This window comes from Battus philenor, unplaced genomic scaffold (genome assembly GCF_028537555.1).
Source record: "Battus philenor isolate CCGP_79_NKW_IND1 unplaced genomic scaffold, ilBatPhil1.0.hap1 SCAF_9, whole genome shotgun sequence".
Classification (NCBI taxonomy): Eukaryota; Metazoa; Arthropoda; class Insecta; order Lepidoptera; family Papilionidae; genus Battus; species Battus philenor.
The window spans coordinates 14,844,341-14,861,187 of record NW_027181759.1 but is presented as its reverse complement, the minus strand read 5'-3'; the positions used below and the strand labels follow the sequence as shown (position 1 = coordinate 14,861,187).

Below are 16,847 nucleotides of genomic sequence, written 5' to 3'. Positions count from 1 at the left end.
GTGGGTCTATAGTAGGTTTTTAATTTTCTCTCTCTCTCTCTCTCTCTCTCTCTCTCGGTCTCTGAGAACACTTTCTCAATTGTTTCAAAAGATATTACACGATATAATTTGTTATAGGTATAAAGACTTTATAAATTAAACGTATAAAGAAACTACTTTTCTTTATTGTGTTTTTTTGACAGGATTGTCATATGTCTTTGTATTGATTTATCATGAAATTTTCCTGTTAGAGAGGTTTAAAACATCGACTTATAGTTTTATTGTAAGATCAGAAAAAAAATGTCATATAAATAAGACAGTCATGTCAAAAAACTATTAAAAAATGTTTCTCTCTCCCTATCTGTCTCTGTGTGCGTCTTTCTCTCTCTCTTTGGCAGCAAAAATCTTGACATGAATTCACCCTGTATTCACAAACTTCACAAACTTTTTGCAGTTTAATGTCTGCAGGGAAGATTAGTATACGATAATTTATTTAAAAATTGGAATTTCTATAACCAATTACTCTACATAAAAAGATCATTAAGTTTCAAAGGAAGTCCACCCCCCAAAATTACTTTCTTAAAGTCGACGGCAAAAGCTAGATGCGAGGCGCTAGGACCTGACTTGGAAAATCTACAGCGGAGGCCTATATTCAACAGTACACCCTTCGGTTGAAATGATATTTACCTGGATACATGATAGCGTCAACGCTCGGTAGCTTGCTGTTCACGTTGATGATGGTATGGAACCATTTCACGATGAGCACCCTCATCTGCTCCAGGGTTGGCTCGAAGGCCAGGTTTGTGCTACCTGGGCGGCCGGTGACTTTTATGCGCAGCAATGGGTTTTTTATATACGTGTAGTCCTTGTACTCGTCTCCATAGTCGTTGCCCTCCTAATGAAGATTTTTACAGAAAATTATACACAGGACAATATAAATGTCGTGTCGTTGTCGAATTTCGTAATATCGATTCCATCGCATGGTGCCACATTTATACGTTACGAACATCTAGCGTCATCTGTCGACGCCTGCCGAAACTACAGTTCAGACATATATATATACTACTCTACTCTGCTAGCTCAGTGACCCAAAGTGGGTCTTGGCCTCCGAAGCGAGAGACTTCCACTTTCCTCTATCTTGCGCCATCGTCTGCCATTGGTTGACATCCAATTTGCGCAAGTCTGCCTCAACGCGATCGATCCAGCGATACCTGGGTCTACCCACTGGTCTTCGACCCCTCGGTTTTTCCAGGTACGCTACCTTCACGCTCCGATTCGATTCCATTCGCTCCAAGTGACCAAGCCAGCGGATTCGTTGAGCTTTATATTCGCCAACATGATATATATATAAATATACACACTATTAATGATTGTATGGTACCACTTCAAAAAAAACTACCTATAATATAGTAAGAAATAGTTATGAAAATTCGGAATCCAGTTCAGCAAGCTAGACACTTACTTCAAGGCACAGGCGTCTCTCAAAGATCACCACAATGATTTGACGCTGTCCAAAATCCAGTGACTTACTGCGAACTGAACTATGTCAATCACATAGTGAGTAAGAAAAGGACTAATATTTAGCCACTTCCGCACATGCATATATGTTACACCGATTAGTGCCAAACACAGAGTCTCTGGATTCTGTGTTTGGCACTAATCGGTGTAACATAACTCCTGGAGATGCCCCGTGGAGGGGTGAAACACGTGTTGAGTAATTTGATGGTGGCGGTTGTGTAATTTGCATTGTTTGCCGCATACGCATTTATCAGCGGGCTGGCGGGCGGTGCATTTCATTGCACGACTACCACTGCATGTGCGGAAGTGGCTAAATATTGGTCCTTTTCTTACTTAGGATGGATTTTCGCGAGGTAACGCCTAATTCTATTAAATAATCACATAGTGGGAAAGTCTACCCAGGCCGCGTCCACCGGCTAGTGATCACAACTTGATAACCTTTAGATACCAACGGCCGTCAACGGACTTTGTATTACAATAAGTTATTAGCTTTAATGTTTACCGCTAAGACCACATACTGTGATTAAAGGCAGCTTCTAACAAGCCTTATTGGAAATTTATGAAAAAGTTTAAGTCCAGCATCGAGCGTCTTACGGCTGATGTAATGATAAAAAAGTAGTAAAACATCAAATTAAACTAGTAATCTCATGTTTAAGATCTAAGTCATAAAATTTAATTTTGTCAAAAATATACATACTTAATTGCTTCTAGTAAGAGATAGAGACGGAATAATAAAACTAGGGGAGGCCTACGCCGTAGTATCGACTTTCACATCCAATAATAAATAAATAAATTTCAATTAAGATAAATTATAATAATAAATAAATATTCAAAATTTAACCTACAAAATACATAATAGTAATAAATTAAATAAATAATAATATTTAGTAGAATAAAGGTAATTTTTATTTTATTTAAAAGCATATAAATTCTTTGTATACTCGCCCAATAGTTTGCAAAGTATTTGGCGAAATGCTTCACGCTCCGTTCCACCAAGTCGCGTATTTGTCTGGACATCAAGCTGTGGATGCAACTGCGAGAGAAAAAAGAGTATAATAAGAACAAGATAAAGTATTTTATATTATCCTCTCTGTAATTTCTCTGGTCCTCAACCCCCCTGATCACCTCTCAATTGGGCTAATCGAGTCCACTCAGCGCGATTCGGGTCAGCCTTTCACCGCAAAGCCTCCTGCTACGGCAACGCGGGAACGAGAGGGGTGAATAAGCTGACTAAGACAACACTAAAGTAATCAAAATTGACAGATCTTCATAACTTACTTGATTCTTCATTAGTATTTTGATCTCTCATCATCATCTTAAGACGTCCATTGCTAGAATTAAGCCTGCCCCAGATATATTCATTAATAAATTCATCACTTCCAAGATACAAGCATGCAAACCTTTTTCTAAACACAAACTGTCAGTTGATATCTGCAGTTTTAGTTACGTAATTAACGCCGTGGACTCTATTGGCATTTCTCTAGAGCAATGATTCCCAAAGTGGTCAATATCGACGCCTAGGGGTCTATGACAACCTGCAAGGGGTCTACGTCAGCGAAACAAAATTTGGGGGTCTATGAAATGAAAATGGGGTCGACGATAGTGGATTTGCACACATACACTGATAGTATCTATTTACTTACATCATACTATCTTATAATATCAAAACATTTACATTATTTACAAAAGTACCTATGATATAAAAAATTATTATACATGTTTGTGAAATTAACATGTGTTTTTACTTTAAATTTTTAACACTAAACTTCACTACCGTTAGAAATTTACAGGAAATCAATATCAGGTGAGTAGGTGGTCTACCCAACACGGAAGAACATGGCTAGGGGACTACGACACAAAAAAATTTGGGGAACTCTGCTCTAGAAGGACGCACCAAAGGCAACTATCCACCTCCCCCTTCCTCCCCTCCCCTCTCCCCCGCATCTCAAAAAGACCTTTACATAAGCTATCACACAATTTTCGTATAGAATTTATATTTTTAAACAGAATTTGTAGTTACAGTGGACTGGTCAGACACTCAGCTCAGAATGGCAACCGGGGTCTAACGATTGAAGACCACAGTATCCAACATCAATGAGGAGACATGTAAACCGCTTTCAATCTATTCAAAGGTTCTATGGATAAAATTATGATGATTAAAGGTTGCCCGAGGAACACGACGAAACCGGTGGCATCTGATCGAATGAAAAAAAGTTTACCTAAAAAACATCTCCACTTGAAAAGTCGGAGCCCTCTTCTGCTTGGCCACATATATAGACCAGTGCTGTCTCATCTTCAGCATGATATCAGCGACGTCGATGATCCAGTTATCCAGGAGCTCAGCGCGGGTGGCTGCGCAGAGCTTCTGAAGACGCTCCGTGAACTCTACCGGGTACTGGGGGAAGGGAACTTCCACCTGCATCTTCTCCATGTCACAGATATACATGTCCTGATACCTAATTAAAAGAGAATCTTGTGATAAAATGTATATATGAACTTACATACAGGGTGATTAGTTATAGGTGTAAAAGTTTTAAAGGGGTAACCATATATATAGAGACGGGCAAAATGTATCCCTGACAATAAAAAGTGATTTATCATATATAACTCTTATATTTTTAACTCATTTAGCTCAGAGAGAGAATAAGGCAGCTAAGACTAAAAACATATCCTTTATATCTTCGGCTCTTTTAGATCAGACTTAGAACTAAGTAAGGCGGAATAAAACGTGTGAAATATTCCTATTCAGCATATTATGTCTTTGTCATACAAAAAAGCTAAACGTTCGCGCGCGTCATGTTGTCATTCCGAAAATCCGTAACATTTTTAATACAAACATGCAATAACTATCCGTCTCTCTCTTTTACGTGTAAATTGCCATATAAGCCCATCTCTTTCTCTCTACCTCTGAACGAGCCATAACTCGACACGCAAATTGAGTCTCAAGTATAAGGATATAGAGATACAATTGACACACGCGAGCTAGAGAGTGATCATATCTTTTGCAAAGATATATATCTTTCTTGTCTTTTGCTCGCGTGCTACCCATCTGTAATGGTACACGATATCTATAAATAATAATATGTTAAGAAAAAGCATTTCCAAATTCAAATTACTATGTATTCACAGGCCAGAAACTTCTGGCAGTACAAAATCTGCTAGAACAGATAAAAGTAAACCATAATTAATTTTAACAATTACTAAAATTATTACAATTAATTATTATTGATTATCTGTCTCTGTAGTATTTGTATTGCCAGAAGTTATCAACATATCCATTTTATATAGGAAAAATAAATTAGTGTGATATATATTTTAAAGTGATCACTTGATATTAAGTGAAAATTGATGTAAAATCTAATAAGCTTCTTGCTAAACAAACTATACAATAAGCTTTTACGCCTAGAACTGAAATAAAGCACCGTAAATTGGACGCTATTAAGATTAAAGAAGAAAGAGAAGATAGAACCTTTTTGCACTATTCTAACTAGCCTAGCCCCGCCTACCACCAAAGTCACATATTATATTTGCTAATATAGTTAGTGTATATTGGAATTTTTGACTATATCCACAGAATTTCGACAGATTAAGTAGTAAATTACCCATAAGTGGCCACTCCTCTCTCTATGGTTTCTTCCAGAAGAGAGTGGTTAGGATTACTTATCTTCTGTTCTCGAATGTACGAATTGCTCGAACCGGATTTTATACTCTATTTAAGTGATGGTGGAAAAAAATTAAACGCTACACTTACTTGGATTGCCACAAACGACGCAACTCCAATAGCACAGGGTTGCCATGATAAAAACGGAAGAACAGCGCCTGCAATATTTAAAGCAAATTAGACAGGGGACAAAAACCAAATGAAAAAGATTATAAATACCCTAACGCAAGGAGGATTCCTTAAAGCTGTGGCTCAGGTCGTCACACTCGAGCACCATATTCCTCATTTCCTAACGGATATGATGATGATTTTCATATCCAGTACCTTCCCGCAACTTTAACTATGTCATCAGTTTACCTATAGGAGTTCATACCCACGCCACTTCCACCAGCTTGTAGTTGTCAATTGCACGAGACATGGCTCGTCTACTGCCATTTCAAACAAGCAAACCTTCGATGTACCTACGTTTAATTTGGTTGATTAACCAGATATTTGGTCCAAAATCTTAATAAATAGCTGAGATGGAAAAGACCTGACATGGAAGAACTTTCTCTCTCTCACTCTATTGTGGGTCTCTCTTTCTGTTCTGTAAATCTCTCTCACCTGACGGGCCCTCACTGCAGCTGTATGCCAGGGTACAGGTGCACGAACCATCAGTGCTGGCCACAGCGAAGGCATATGCGAGATGCACAATCTAACACGCTCGTACGGATCTTCCAGTACGTATGTTAAGATGCACCTTCAAAAGAAACAAGTGTTACGTAATTTTTTCAAGTGATGACGTCAGAGAGACCAATAAAAGTTGTTACGAGTATAAATAATGTAAAATATCTTCATTGCAACCATATATTAACCTCTGGATATGCTGAACACGCAAAACAATTTACTCTATCTTGATAGACAATTAAGTAAAGGACCAATATTTAGCCACTTCCGCACATGCAGTGGTAGTCGTGCAACAAAGTGCAGCCCGCCAGCCCGCTGATAAATGCGAATGCGGCAAACAATGCGAATTACACAACTGCCACCGTTAAATCACTCAACATGTGTTTCACCCCTCCACTGGGCATTTTCAGGAGCTATGTTACACCGATTAGTGCCAAATACAGAGTCAACATCGAGTTGTACTTTGATTTTAATTTTTAATAGATTCTGCTTCTTTTTTTCAACGTATAAACACTCTCTGCAAGTTATAGGCCACCCCAAGAGATCGCCACGATGACTGCTCCTGCTCTACCGGCATCCAGCGACTTCCAGCAACGTAGTTAAGGCTATGTCGTTGACCACTTAGTGGACAAGCTACTCGCCCACTGGAAAACCTTTCGGACCCAACGGCCATCAGTTAGACGTGCGTGTCTCCACCCAATGCCACTTGAAACGTAATTCTTCGAACTAAGTCATGATTATTCAGCCTATTTCATCATGTCTGATTCAATCTCACAGCGAAGCTCCGAACACAGCTAATGGTTTTCTTTCAGCAATTTTGATGGGCATTATAAAAGAATACATAACAAAACAGCAAGCAATACTTACACTTACATAAAATAATTATGTGTGTAACGATATTAATTATTACTATACGTTTATGAATACCAATTTCATTCGCCATTTTTAATAACTTTACTACTTCTTTTTATGGTTCTGTAAGAATAAGATTTAGAAAAATCTTATATGACGATAAAAACTTCGCATTTGACAGTTCGGTATGAACTTCGCACATTTGACAGTTCACTTGCAGCTTCAGTTCAATCAATATTAATCGACCAAAAAATTTATTCATTTATTTGACATTTATTCAATAAGCTACTACTCGTACATCAAATTTACGTTTTTCAATATTTCTGAAACCATAGATCTTTATACAAGGTGTATCATACATTAATGAAAAATAGCTATACATTGACCCCTCTCAAACTTTTACCTCATTACACTTATAACCAATCCTTGTATAAAAAAGGCTTTGCTCTTACCTCTTCATGGCGGTAAGGAAAGACTCCCGTATATCCCTTTCACTCTGCCTCACACACGCCTGATAAGTGAGGATCATGAGCTTTCGCTTGATCGCAACTGTCTGCTTGTCCACTTCCTTCTTAGCTCGCTTGTACAGGTGTTCTGGGAACTCCGGTATGTGCTTATCGTTCAGGGTCTGAAATGAAATGAAAATAAATCTAATAAACATTTAGTAAGATATTTTAGTATATGCCGAAGGCTGTAAATTCAGACCGCGGCGATAGATGGCGCTAGTAGTCGATACCCTCGCGTTATCTTTATAATGGGGAAAGCGTTCGAAAAAGTCGAAATTTTCCAAAAAACCGACATATTAAATCACTTTTGCACTTCCTCTTCATTATATAACTGAAGCAAAGGGTATTGTACCAAAATTCTATTTAAAGGACCACTTACTAGGAATATGACCTAACCTATAAAATAACTTGTGGAAAACTAACTATGATGTAATAAAGGTCTCTCAACTTTTCATCTTCTGTCCAAAATAAAGATTTTATAGTGAAAACTCGAAAAATCCGAAATTTTACCAGAATTCCAAAGTATATTTAGTGTACTTTTATCATAGCATGATTAATGTATATTAGCAGTAATTATATATGTCATAGAAACCTGTTTCTTTGATCTATGCCCAGCAGAAGACTTCATAAAGCTGAAACGATGGTTAAAAATACCAACCGTCGTTAGGTAGTACTGGATCCTCTCCAAATCCTTGGGATGTATGTATTTGTAGTGTTCTTCTTCGGCAGTTTTTATCATTTCTTCCTTCTGGTCGTCAGGATCTCGTGGAAGCTCAAATGACAGCTTAGCCAGATGTCTGTAGTCGACAAGAATAGAATTTTTAAGTATATTTTAGAAGAAGAACAGACCTTATAATTAAACCATTTATTTTTTATTTATTTAATTGTTTATCATAATTCAAGACAAAAAAAATATGAAGTTATATAAAGCAAGCAAAATAAGAGGTACAACGTTTTTTTTTGCAAATACTATTTTTCCAGACAAACATTGTTTTGATTTCAGTTCAGAAATTGATTTCAGCATTTACGAAAGGTCTTAAATATCATTTAGTTTAGACATTGGTTATAATGTTACGTACTGTGGGTTCAGACTAGGAATGAAACACCACTGGTTCACAAGGAGTCCTTTATTCACAAATCAGATAGTCACCCTACTTTAACACAAAGTATACTTTCGCTTAGTCCAAACTACGCTTCCAAATCGCTCAAGAAATCACTGTCCAAACAACTTGCCAAATAGTCACTTTGTATCACTGATCGTAGATCTTAATCCTATAACTCGAAAAACAACACTGAACTGTCGTCATGGGGAGTCCACTTATTTATACTATGGATAAGGTTCTAGTAAGAACGAGATAGTACTCGGTTAGAATTTCCGAGAACCGTACACATAAAATTATAAATAACTTCAAGATCACGCGTGTTTACGGCACTTCTTGGTCCTAGGGTTCAGTGTTTATTGTTTAGAGGATTATGTAACTCGTGCTTTGTAACAATAATAACAAAAACTTTTATCAAAGAAAACAGAAGTCTATGATCAAATGGTGAAGGAGCCGTTCAAAGAATTCTATTAGTCTTTGGTCTTCTGCTAGAAGATTCTTGTTTTAGCTGACATATAAAATCAGCTTACCTTCGTGCAAACTGTATTAATATAAACGTTGAATATTATAGGTTATTGTTGTTCGAGCAACCAGCGTTGAGACGAAGATTGTGTCCTGACACATGCTTCACGTCGGGGTCACCATTATGAGATATAGTCTAATAGTGTAATCAAAGATATTGACTCGTATAATGTTACTGGCAGCATATGTTACATAGACCCAAATTAAAATTGAACAGCACGATATTTCCAATGCAGGACGTCTCTCATAGTACCGCGTTCCAAGGATTGATGTCAAATATTGAACGTTCAATTTTAAGTTGGCGAGAAAGTCACATATATCGAAAATAGATCAAAGTCATACTTCTTCAGAGCCTCTTGCGCAGCTACTTCCGCTGCTTCTTTCTCCTGACGTTTCTTCTCGATTCTTCTTCTTTTAGCTTCAGCGACCTCTGCTTTCCGCCTCTCGTAAGCTCCTGATACCAAATCTTCTAACAATACTAGTCCTGAAACAAGAGTTTTTTTATTATTATTGTCCTTAAAATTTATTTTTGTCAATTTCAGATGAAACTTTTTATGTACATGATTTATAGCAACTGTGATCAAAACCTTACTTAGTATAGATTAGCAAAGACAGCAAGATGTTCTACAAGTTCTTTCTCGCCCAACGAACGAATCTTAAGTTATTTTTACAATATCGCCCACAGAAAACCACATAACTTTAACATTCTAGTTACAGAGTAAGTAGACAATAAAAGACATCTACTTCCATGTTTGATTAAGTCAATAACTACAATCTCTACTGTTTTCAGATAAACAAAGGATAAGATAGCAAGGAAAGAACTTGTGCCTTGTGTCAGGGAGTTCCACAACAGACACGACCTAACTAATAAAGAAACAGCTGAGACGAGAGAATCACTCTTATTTATTACGATTACAAGTACGGTGTTGTAAAATTTATTATCAAAAATTAGAAGTAAAATTTTCTTGTAATATCACCATTTTCATAATCACAATAGATAGTACGACAACTGTAAGTAGATGTACATATTAACTTAGCTTATAGCTTAATAATCATAACTGCAAATATCGCTCTAAGGTTTCATGTTTAACTTAAACATGTATCTCGACGACTCCATAAGTAAATAAGCGTTTTCTATATCCTTAAACCTTCAAAAACAGTTTTATAATAATACCTTACATTAGAAAGCACATCTGCAAAGTAGAAACTAGTTTGCTCTAAGCTACGATAAAAACTTCTCTCCTAAAAGCTAAGCTAATGTGGGATTCTTTGTGGGAGCCGCTAGATCTTAAGGTAGTAACAACACGAAGTCTGAAGTAGAAGTGTGTGTTTATTCATTCGATCTTCGCCCGTATTTGTATCAATGTAAATGAACAATTATATTTCTGTGAAATTCCCCTTTTCTATGTGCCGCAATCAATGTCGTAATATTGCTCCCATAATACCTATGTAAATAAAAAATTATATTACTGTGAAATTCCTCTTTTCGATGCGTCGCTAACGATGACGTAATATTGCTCCTTTAATACACAAGTAAATAAAGAATTATATTTCTGTGGGATTCCCCTTTTCGATGCGTTGCTAACGATGACGTAATGTTGCTCCTATAATACCTATGTAAATAAAGAATTATATTTCTGTGGAATTCCCCTTTTCTATGCGCCGCAGTCAATAACGTAATATTGCTCCTACTCGTATAATACCTATGGAAATAAAGAATTATATTTCGGTGAAATTCCCTTTTTCGATGCGTTGCTAACGATGACGTAATGTTGCTCCTATAATACCTATGTAAATAAAGAATTATATTTCTGTGGGATTCCTCTTTTCTATGCACCGCTAACAATGACGTAAAGTTGTTCCTTTAATACCTCAGTATATAAAGAATTATAATTCTGTGAAATTCCCCTTTGCGATGTGTCGCTAACAATGCCGTAATATTGCTTTTACAGTTATGACCAGAATTATTTATGATATATATAAGAAAAGCATAATCATTTAAGAACATTTATTAACAAAGAAACAGGTTAACCAAACTACCTTTGGGTAATTTCTTCTTATCCTTCTCTTTCTTTATAGCGTCCAATTTCTCTTTCTCTCTCTCCGCGAAGGTCTTTTGTGGAGGAAATTGCATCTCGCCGTTAGGGCCAAGAGGTCCATACAGCTTTGGTGGTGGGCGACGCTTTGGCGGCATGTTGATGGTCCTCATCGTCTTAGTCGAAGAAGTGTAACAATTGCCTGTAACAGATAAACATGGATCACTTAAACTAATCCATACCATCTTGATCAATGTCTGCCCAGTTCACTTCTCACTTCAATACTTTACCGTCAACTCACGCTACGTAGAGTTCGAAGATTCACGATCAAGAATACGATTTTAATATAATTCTTCTTTTCCTGCCGATAGACGCCCACTGCAAGGTGTAGCGTTGCATATTAACATCCCATACGTTTTTATTAAAATTGTGGCCCAAAAAATATAAATGTTCTATAAAGTGCAATGCAGTAAAAATTTGTTGAACACTTGGCGGGGAACGGTACGTATCAAGTGGCATGGGATCGTGGCGTGCTATTGTTTCAGCGGACCTTTGTTTTTAGAACAAACATTCCAATGCGCCCGCGCACCAGCCACAGAAGTTTACATCTGTGGGAGTCGCATATACACTGATGTGATGTTTGAATGAATAATAGGTTGAATATTTTGTGGGCGAGCGTAGCCGACGGGCGAACTTAGTGTGCCGAATTAGTGCAGCGAGCACATGCACGCACCGGTGACGCGGGCGCAGACCTTTTGTTACTTTTGTTTCTTTTGCGCCTTTGTTCTATTGCCCGCTTTCACTCGGTCGCAGAGCACATTGCGCCCCAGAGTCCTACGACGAATGCACGTCCTTTTTGCTCGCACTCAAGCGCTAATAAAAATTTGTTCGTGTGTTAAATAAATTGATAAAGTGTTACAAACGTCTTTTAATAAGATACTAACTCTTTACATCCATTACCCGGGAGAAGGACCCAGGCCTCGGTCGCGTTCACTAGCTAGGTGACGTCTCACGCACGGACGCACTCCGTTTGTGTCGGTTGCGTTCACCAGCTACGTGACGTTTCACGTGTCGGGGCCAATTCGAATTTACGTCGTAAATTCTAGTGTTAGTTCTTTTCATTTTTTCGGAGCATATTTAAATTCAGGCCAAAAATTTATTTTATTATAAATGTTGAACAAAAATTATAAAAACAAAAATATTTAGTAACGTTTAGCTATAAGTCACAGCTCAACATTTTGTCTGTATTCATAGTTCCATCATTATGTATTCACTCATAGGTGAACGCTCCATAGAGTGACTAAGGTCAAGGGCCCCCATAAGGGGATTTTGGCTTGTGAGTCGTCGATCCAATCCTGTAAAATATTAGCTGCGTCGGCAGAGTTTGAAATGTGATAAAGCCTGTCGCAGTATAAGGAAAAACATATTTTTAATACAACATACGTTCACATACCAATGGAATCTGAAGGCTTGACGTGATCAAAACCATCTCTGTATGGTACTCCCTTGGTCCACGACTTACGCAGCATTAGCGGAGGGAATTCGCTGCATCCCCCACTGCTCTCTCCTGTGATGAATAAAAACGTATGAGATTTTACTCGAGGAGTCAAGAAAGATAATCTATAATTTATTAATATTCATTATATATCAGAAGAATATCAGAGACCAATATGATAAAGACCATAACTTCAACTTAAAGTTACGAGAATTCCAAACGTGTCACAGCCTGCGAAGATTCTTCTTCAAATTCAGAAGAGTTTTTGTATTATTGTGTAAAATTTTCTTACAACAGTTTTTTAAGTGAATTATTTCTGTGCTATATTATCACTTAATTCTTTTATAATTTCTAAGGGTTTTTGTAGAGTTTTTTCTTCATGATCTCTTTAAAAAAATTTATTTCTGCGACATAACACGGATTTCAAATCTAACACAGTTTCCCACAAAAGATAATTATTTTATTATGTACATCACTATTTTTCTTTTATTTATTAATATTATTATTATGTACGTATACAACAATATCATAAATATATTTATGTCGACTATGTATAGATATAAACATATTATATATATATATATATACATATATGTACACATAAGTGTCAATGAAAATGCTTTGAACAAATCACGAATACGCTTAGAAATAGATCTAGTTACTTGGGTATAGTAGGTGATGTATTTAAAATTACAAACCTTCAGGATAGTAGTTGAGATTGGCTCTCAACAAGGTGCTGTCCTGATGTAACTCGTGGGGAAGCCCCGCGCGCGCCAACTTCGGCGGAACGGGCTGGCAACGCGCCGGGGGGATGAAGCGACAGCGGCCCCTGCCCCGGTGCCCCGGTAGCGGTCGTCCCTTATCACCGCTGGCCATTACTACAGGCTTTAAGTAAAAAACGTACTTTTTTAGAACAGCTTAAACTTAAAATTAAGGACAGTATGCTGATGACTTGAACCTACACAACTTGCCTCTAGTACTGACATGGAATAGTTAACGCAATAATATGCAATGGTCAATACTGTCAAACGTATTCTAATAAAGGGTCTAGATCACATCCAGTTGTGATGGTTGTGATGATACTTTTGTCTCCAAGCCACCCATTATGATAACAAAATCTAATCACTTTGATTATCAAAGTAGTATAAGACTTACGCATATTTTTTTAAACTACATGGTACCGAACAGTTATCTCTGTCGCACTACTGACAAAACGTCACATAGGTACTGTGGGACAGAGATAATGCTCTACGAAACCGAAATTAACCATTTGTCTCTTTCCAAAGGTCGATGTGCAATATTTATTGTCGGGTACTGTACAATGGGCGGTCATATTACATGAGGCAATTTGCAGATAACCATAGTAGTAAACAGTAGAAGTATAAATAATGGGTTGTTAACGCATAAAAAACATACATATATACAAACATAAACACATATGTATATAGCATATATAAATAAGGTATAATACATTTTATAAATATAAAACAATAATAAATAAAGACATCAAACTGACTGAGAAATAATACATAAACAGAGAAAGAAAAAGAAATGAATTTAAGGTATAAATAATCATAGGTTCTTAATCATTTTCCTAAAGACAGGTAGTGATTTAGCACGTCTTATATTCAGCGGTAACACATTCCACAATCCAACAGCTTGTGTGGTAAAAGATTTGGCGGTGAACTAAGAAGAATTCGGCATTTTTAATATTTAATACATTAAAACAATTAACTCACCTCTTATATTGTTAAAAATATGTCGTCGCCATTTGATGGCTTGGACATATTCTAACACAATATTAGTATCAACAATCGACGCGTTGCCTTGACAACCGTTGCTAGAAATGTTGCTGTCAATTATATACATGCAAAAAGGTCTTACTTGTGTCAGTTTTGTATACGTTTATTCATTCACTTGGATATTAAAGACATAAAGTAGGAGACAAAATGTTTTAGTTTATATTTATAAGAATAATATCATACAGATTTCCAACAGATATACCAGCTATACACATAGGTTAAAGTCCAGTACAAAAAGTCTTATAAATAATGATTAAAAGTATTAGTTGTTAAACATGTTCCTTTTTTATAAATATCAACATTTAAAATTACAACTTGTATTAAAATATTTACCAATCTGGTTAAAATATTCCTTCCGACGTGCAAGTCAAGATTATGCCCATCTTTAATGGTTTTTTAAGAGCAGAGAATCTTAGAAGAGAGAGGTCCTCTATCCTAAATTAAATAAATGTATGTATGTATGTAATAGTTCACCTATTGTATGTATGTATGTATTAATCCACATATTGTATGTATATATGTAATAGTCCACCTATTGTATGTATGTATGTAATAGTCCACATATTGTATGTATGTATGTTATAGTCCACCTATTGTATGTATGTATATATCTTCTTCTTCTTTTCGACCAATGGTGATCATCAGTTCTTCAAATATTGCACCGTATATACTATTGGTTTCATAAAAATAATTGAAATCAAAAGTATGTCATAGATATAGTGAAATACCTAGATGGTTTATCAATTGGAACTGCCTTTCACATTATTTGTCAACTCGTGTAGAGTCGATAAAACACAAACTAATTGTTTTCATCCCTTCACCATAGTAAAATGGCGATAATTATGTTTTTATATCCAATTATGCGATGCTTGTACTTATTTACCCATACCTATCTATGTATAGTACTAGAGACATAAAATAAAACGTTTGATGATACAGGGAAATTTTTATTACATAAATAAACACATCGGTTACAGAACACTATACTGTGATCAAAAAGTAAGGTGAATTTGTTTAAAAGTTAAATCTTTGTTAATTCTTCTAAATCAATTTTAGTCACTTTAAAGTAAGTAAACTTTTGACAAACAGGCGCTTGACAAATGTTGAAGACAATTACCGACCTAGGAATAAAAATTACCTGCATTCCGAATACCCGGGAATTTTAAATGACAATTTCACGTTGATAACTCTACACCAGACGATTTTTCCAGAAACCTAGTGTAATACAATTGGAAATATTCAAAGAGGTTGTGAAAATGATATCCAAAAAAATATAAACCCACTGTAATGGTTTTACAGAATACAATATGTATACTATCAAAGTGATTTTTTAACAACCATAAATTATTTATATGTTGACTGCTGACAGCTTGCATTACCGTGAATTAATGACTTGTCGCATTGCGATAGTAACACTCAAATTAATGTAACATATTTTAGAGTGGTCATGTTATATGTCATTAAATTTGAAATTAATGCTGACCGATACAGCGTGTGAACTGACAAACAAGCGAAGTTCATATAGTACTGTGAAATGAGCGAAGTTCATAGGGCACTGTCAAACGGGCGAAGTTCATAGTGAACTTTCAAACAAGCGAAGTTCGTAGGGAACTGTCAAACGGGCGAAGTTCATAAGGTACTGTCAAACAGGCGAAGTTCATAGGGAACTGTCAAACGGGCGAAGTTCATAGGAAACTGTCAAACGGGAGAAGTTCATAGGAAAGTGTCCAAAAAAAACAACAAACAACGCGGTGTGGAAGATACACCGCGTCTACCGGCTTATTTACCGTATTATGATCGGGATATAAAAATAAAAAACACTCAAATTTATGAAATATTTTATTTAAAAAAATTTTCAAAATGCAAAAGCCTCAAAAATACACATTGCAGCTGATATTATTGTCATGGTATATTACTATATAAATCTCAAAGTACAACCTTTATTGCTTATCCGTTAACAATTATATAAATTACATTACTTATTTACTTTGAACAAGTATACAATAAGTATCCAGTATCTTTCAAAGATTCAATCGATATAATTAAATAAATAAAAGTAAAAAATTTAATAAAGAAAACGAAATTAGAAGATACTGTAATAAAAATCAAATGTTATCAGGAATGTAGATGAGGAAAATAAGGTGATGAATGAAAAAAAATGCGAAGGGTTTAAGAAAATTATAAAAAGAGATTGTGAAAAAAAAAAAGTAAGAGAAAGATTGATAAATATACAAAACTATTTAATGGAATCAGGCGTTATTTTGCGGAAGTTCATCTTAAGTAAGAAAAGGACCAATATATAGCCACTTCCGCACATGCAGTCGTAGTCGTGCAATAAATAAAATGGCATATAAATAACAACCGCTTTGTTATTTATATGCCATTACGACTGAGCTCACTCTGTGTTTGGCACTAATCGGTGTAACATTACTCCTGAAGATGCCCCGTGGAGGGGTGAAACACGTGTTGACTGATTTAACGGTGGCAGTTGTGTAATTCGCATTGTTTGCCGCATGCGCATTTATCAGCGGGCTGGCGGGCGGTGCACTTTGTTGCACGACTACCACTGCATGTGCGGAAGTGGCTATATACACAACTGTTATTGTAAATAGAAACATCCCTTTCCCACAAAAAGTAGGTGGAACGAGAGAAAAAATCAGAGGCCTAAATGAGATAAATGTCTACAGACGGCTTGACGTTTGCCTACTCA

General features: G+C 36.2%; 1 protein-coding gene across 1 annotated transcript in view; it reads right to left on the bottom strand.

The window, feature by feature from the left end:
• Positions 1–13,211, bottom strand: part of Dnah3 (dynein heavy chain 3, axonemal) — a 95,494-nt gene extending 82,283 nt beyond the window's left edge. The window contains exons 1-11 of the mRNA XM_068775954.1: positions 13,034–13,211; positions 12,294–12,407; positions 10,845–11,042; positions 9,147–9,288; positions 7,841–7,979; positions 7,129–7,304; positions 5,762–5,897; positions 5,249–5,316; positions 3,717–3,953; positions 2,443–2,530; positions 667–874 (exon numbers count right to left, since the gene is read on the bottom strand). Coding sequence (XP_068632055.1) covers positions 667–874; positions 2,443–2,530; positions 3,717–3,953; positions 5,249–5,316; positions 5,762–5,897; positions 7,129–7,304; positions 7,841–7,979; positions 9,147–9,288; positions 10,845–11,042; positions 12,294–12,407; positions 13,034–13,211 — 1,684 coding nt within the window. The remainder of the gene's footprint in view (positions 1–666; positions 875–2,442; positions 2,531–3,716; positions 3,954–5,248; positions 5,317–5,761; positions 5,898–7,128; positions 7,305–7,840; positions 7,980–9,146; positions 9,289–10,844; positions 11,043–12,293; positions 12,408–13,033) is intronic.
• Positions 13,212–16,847: the final 3,636 nt, after the last annotated feature.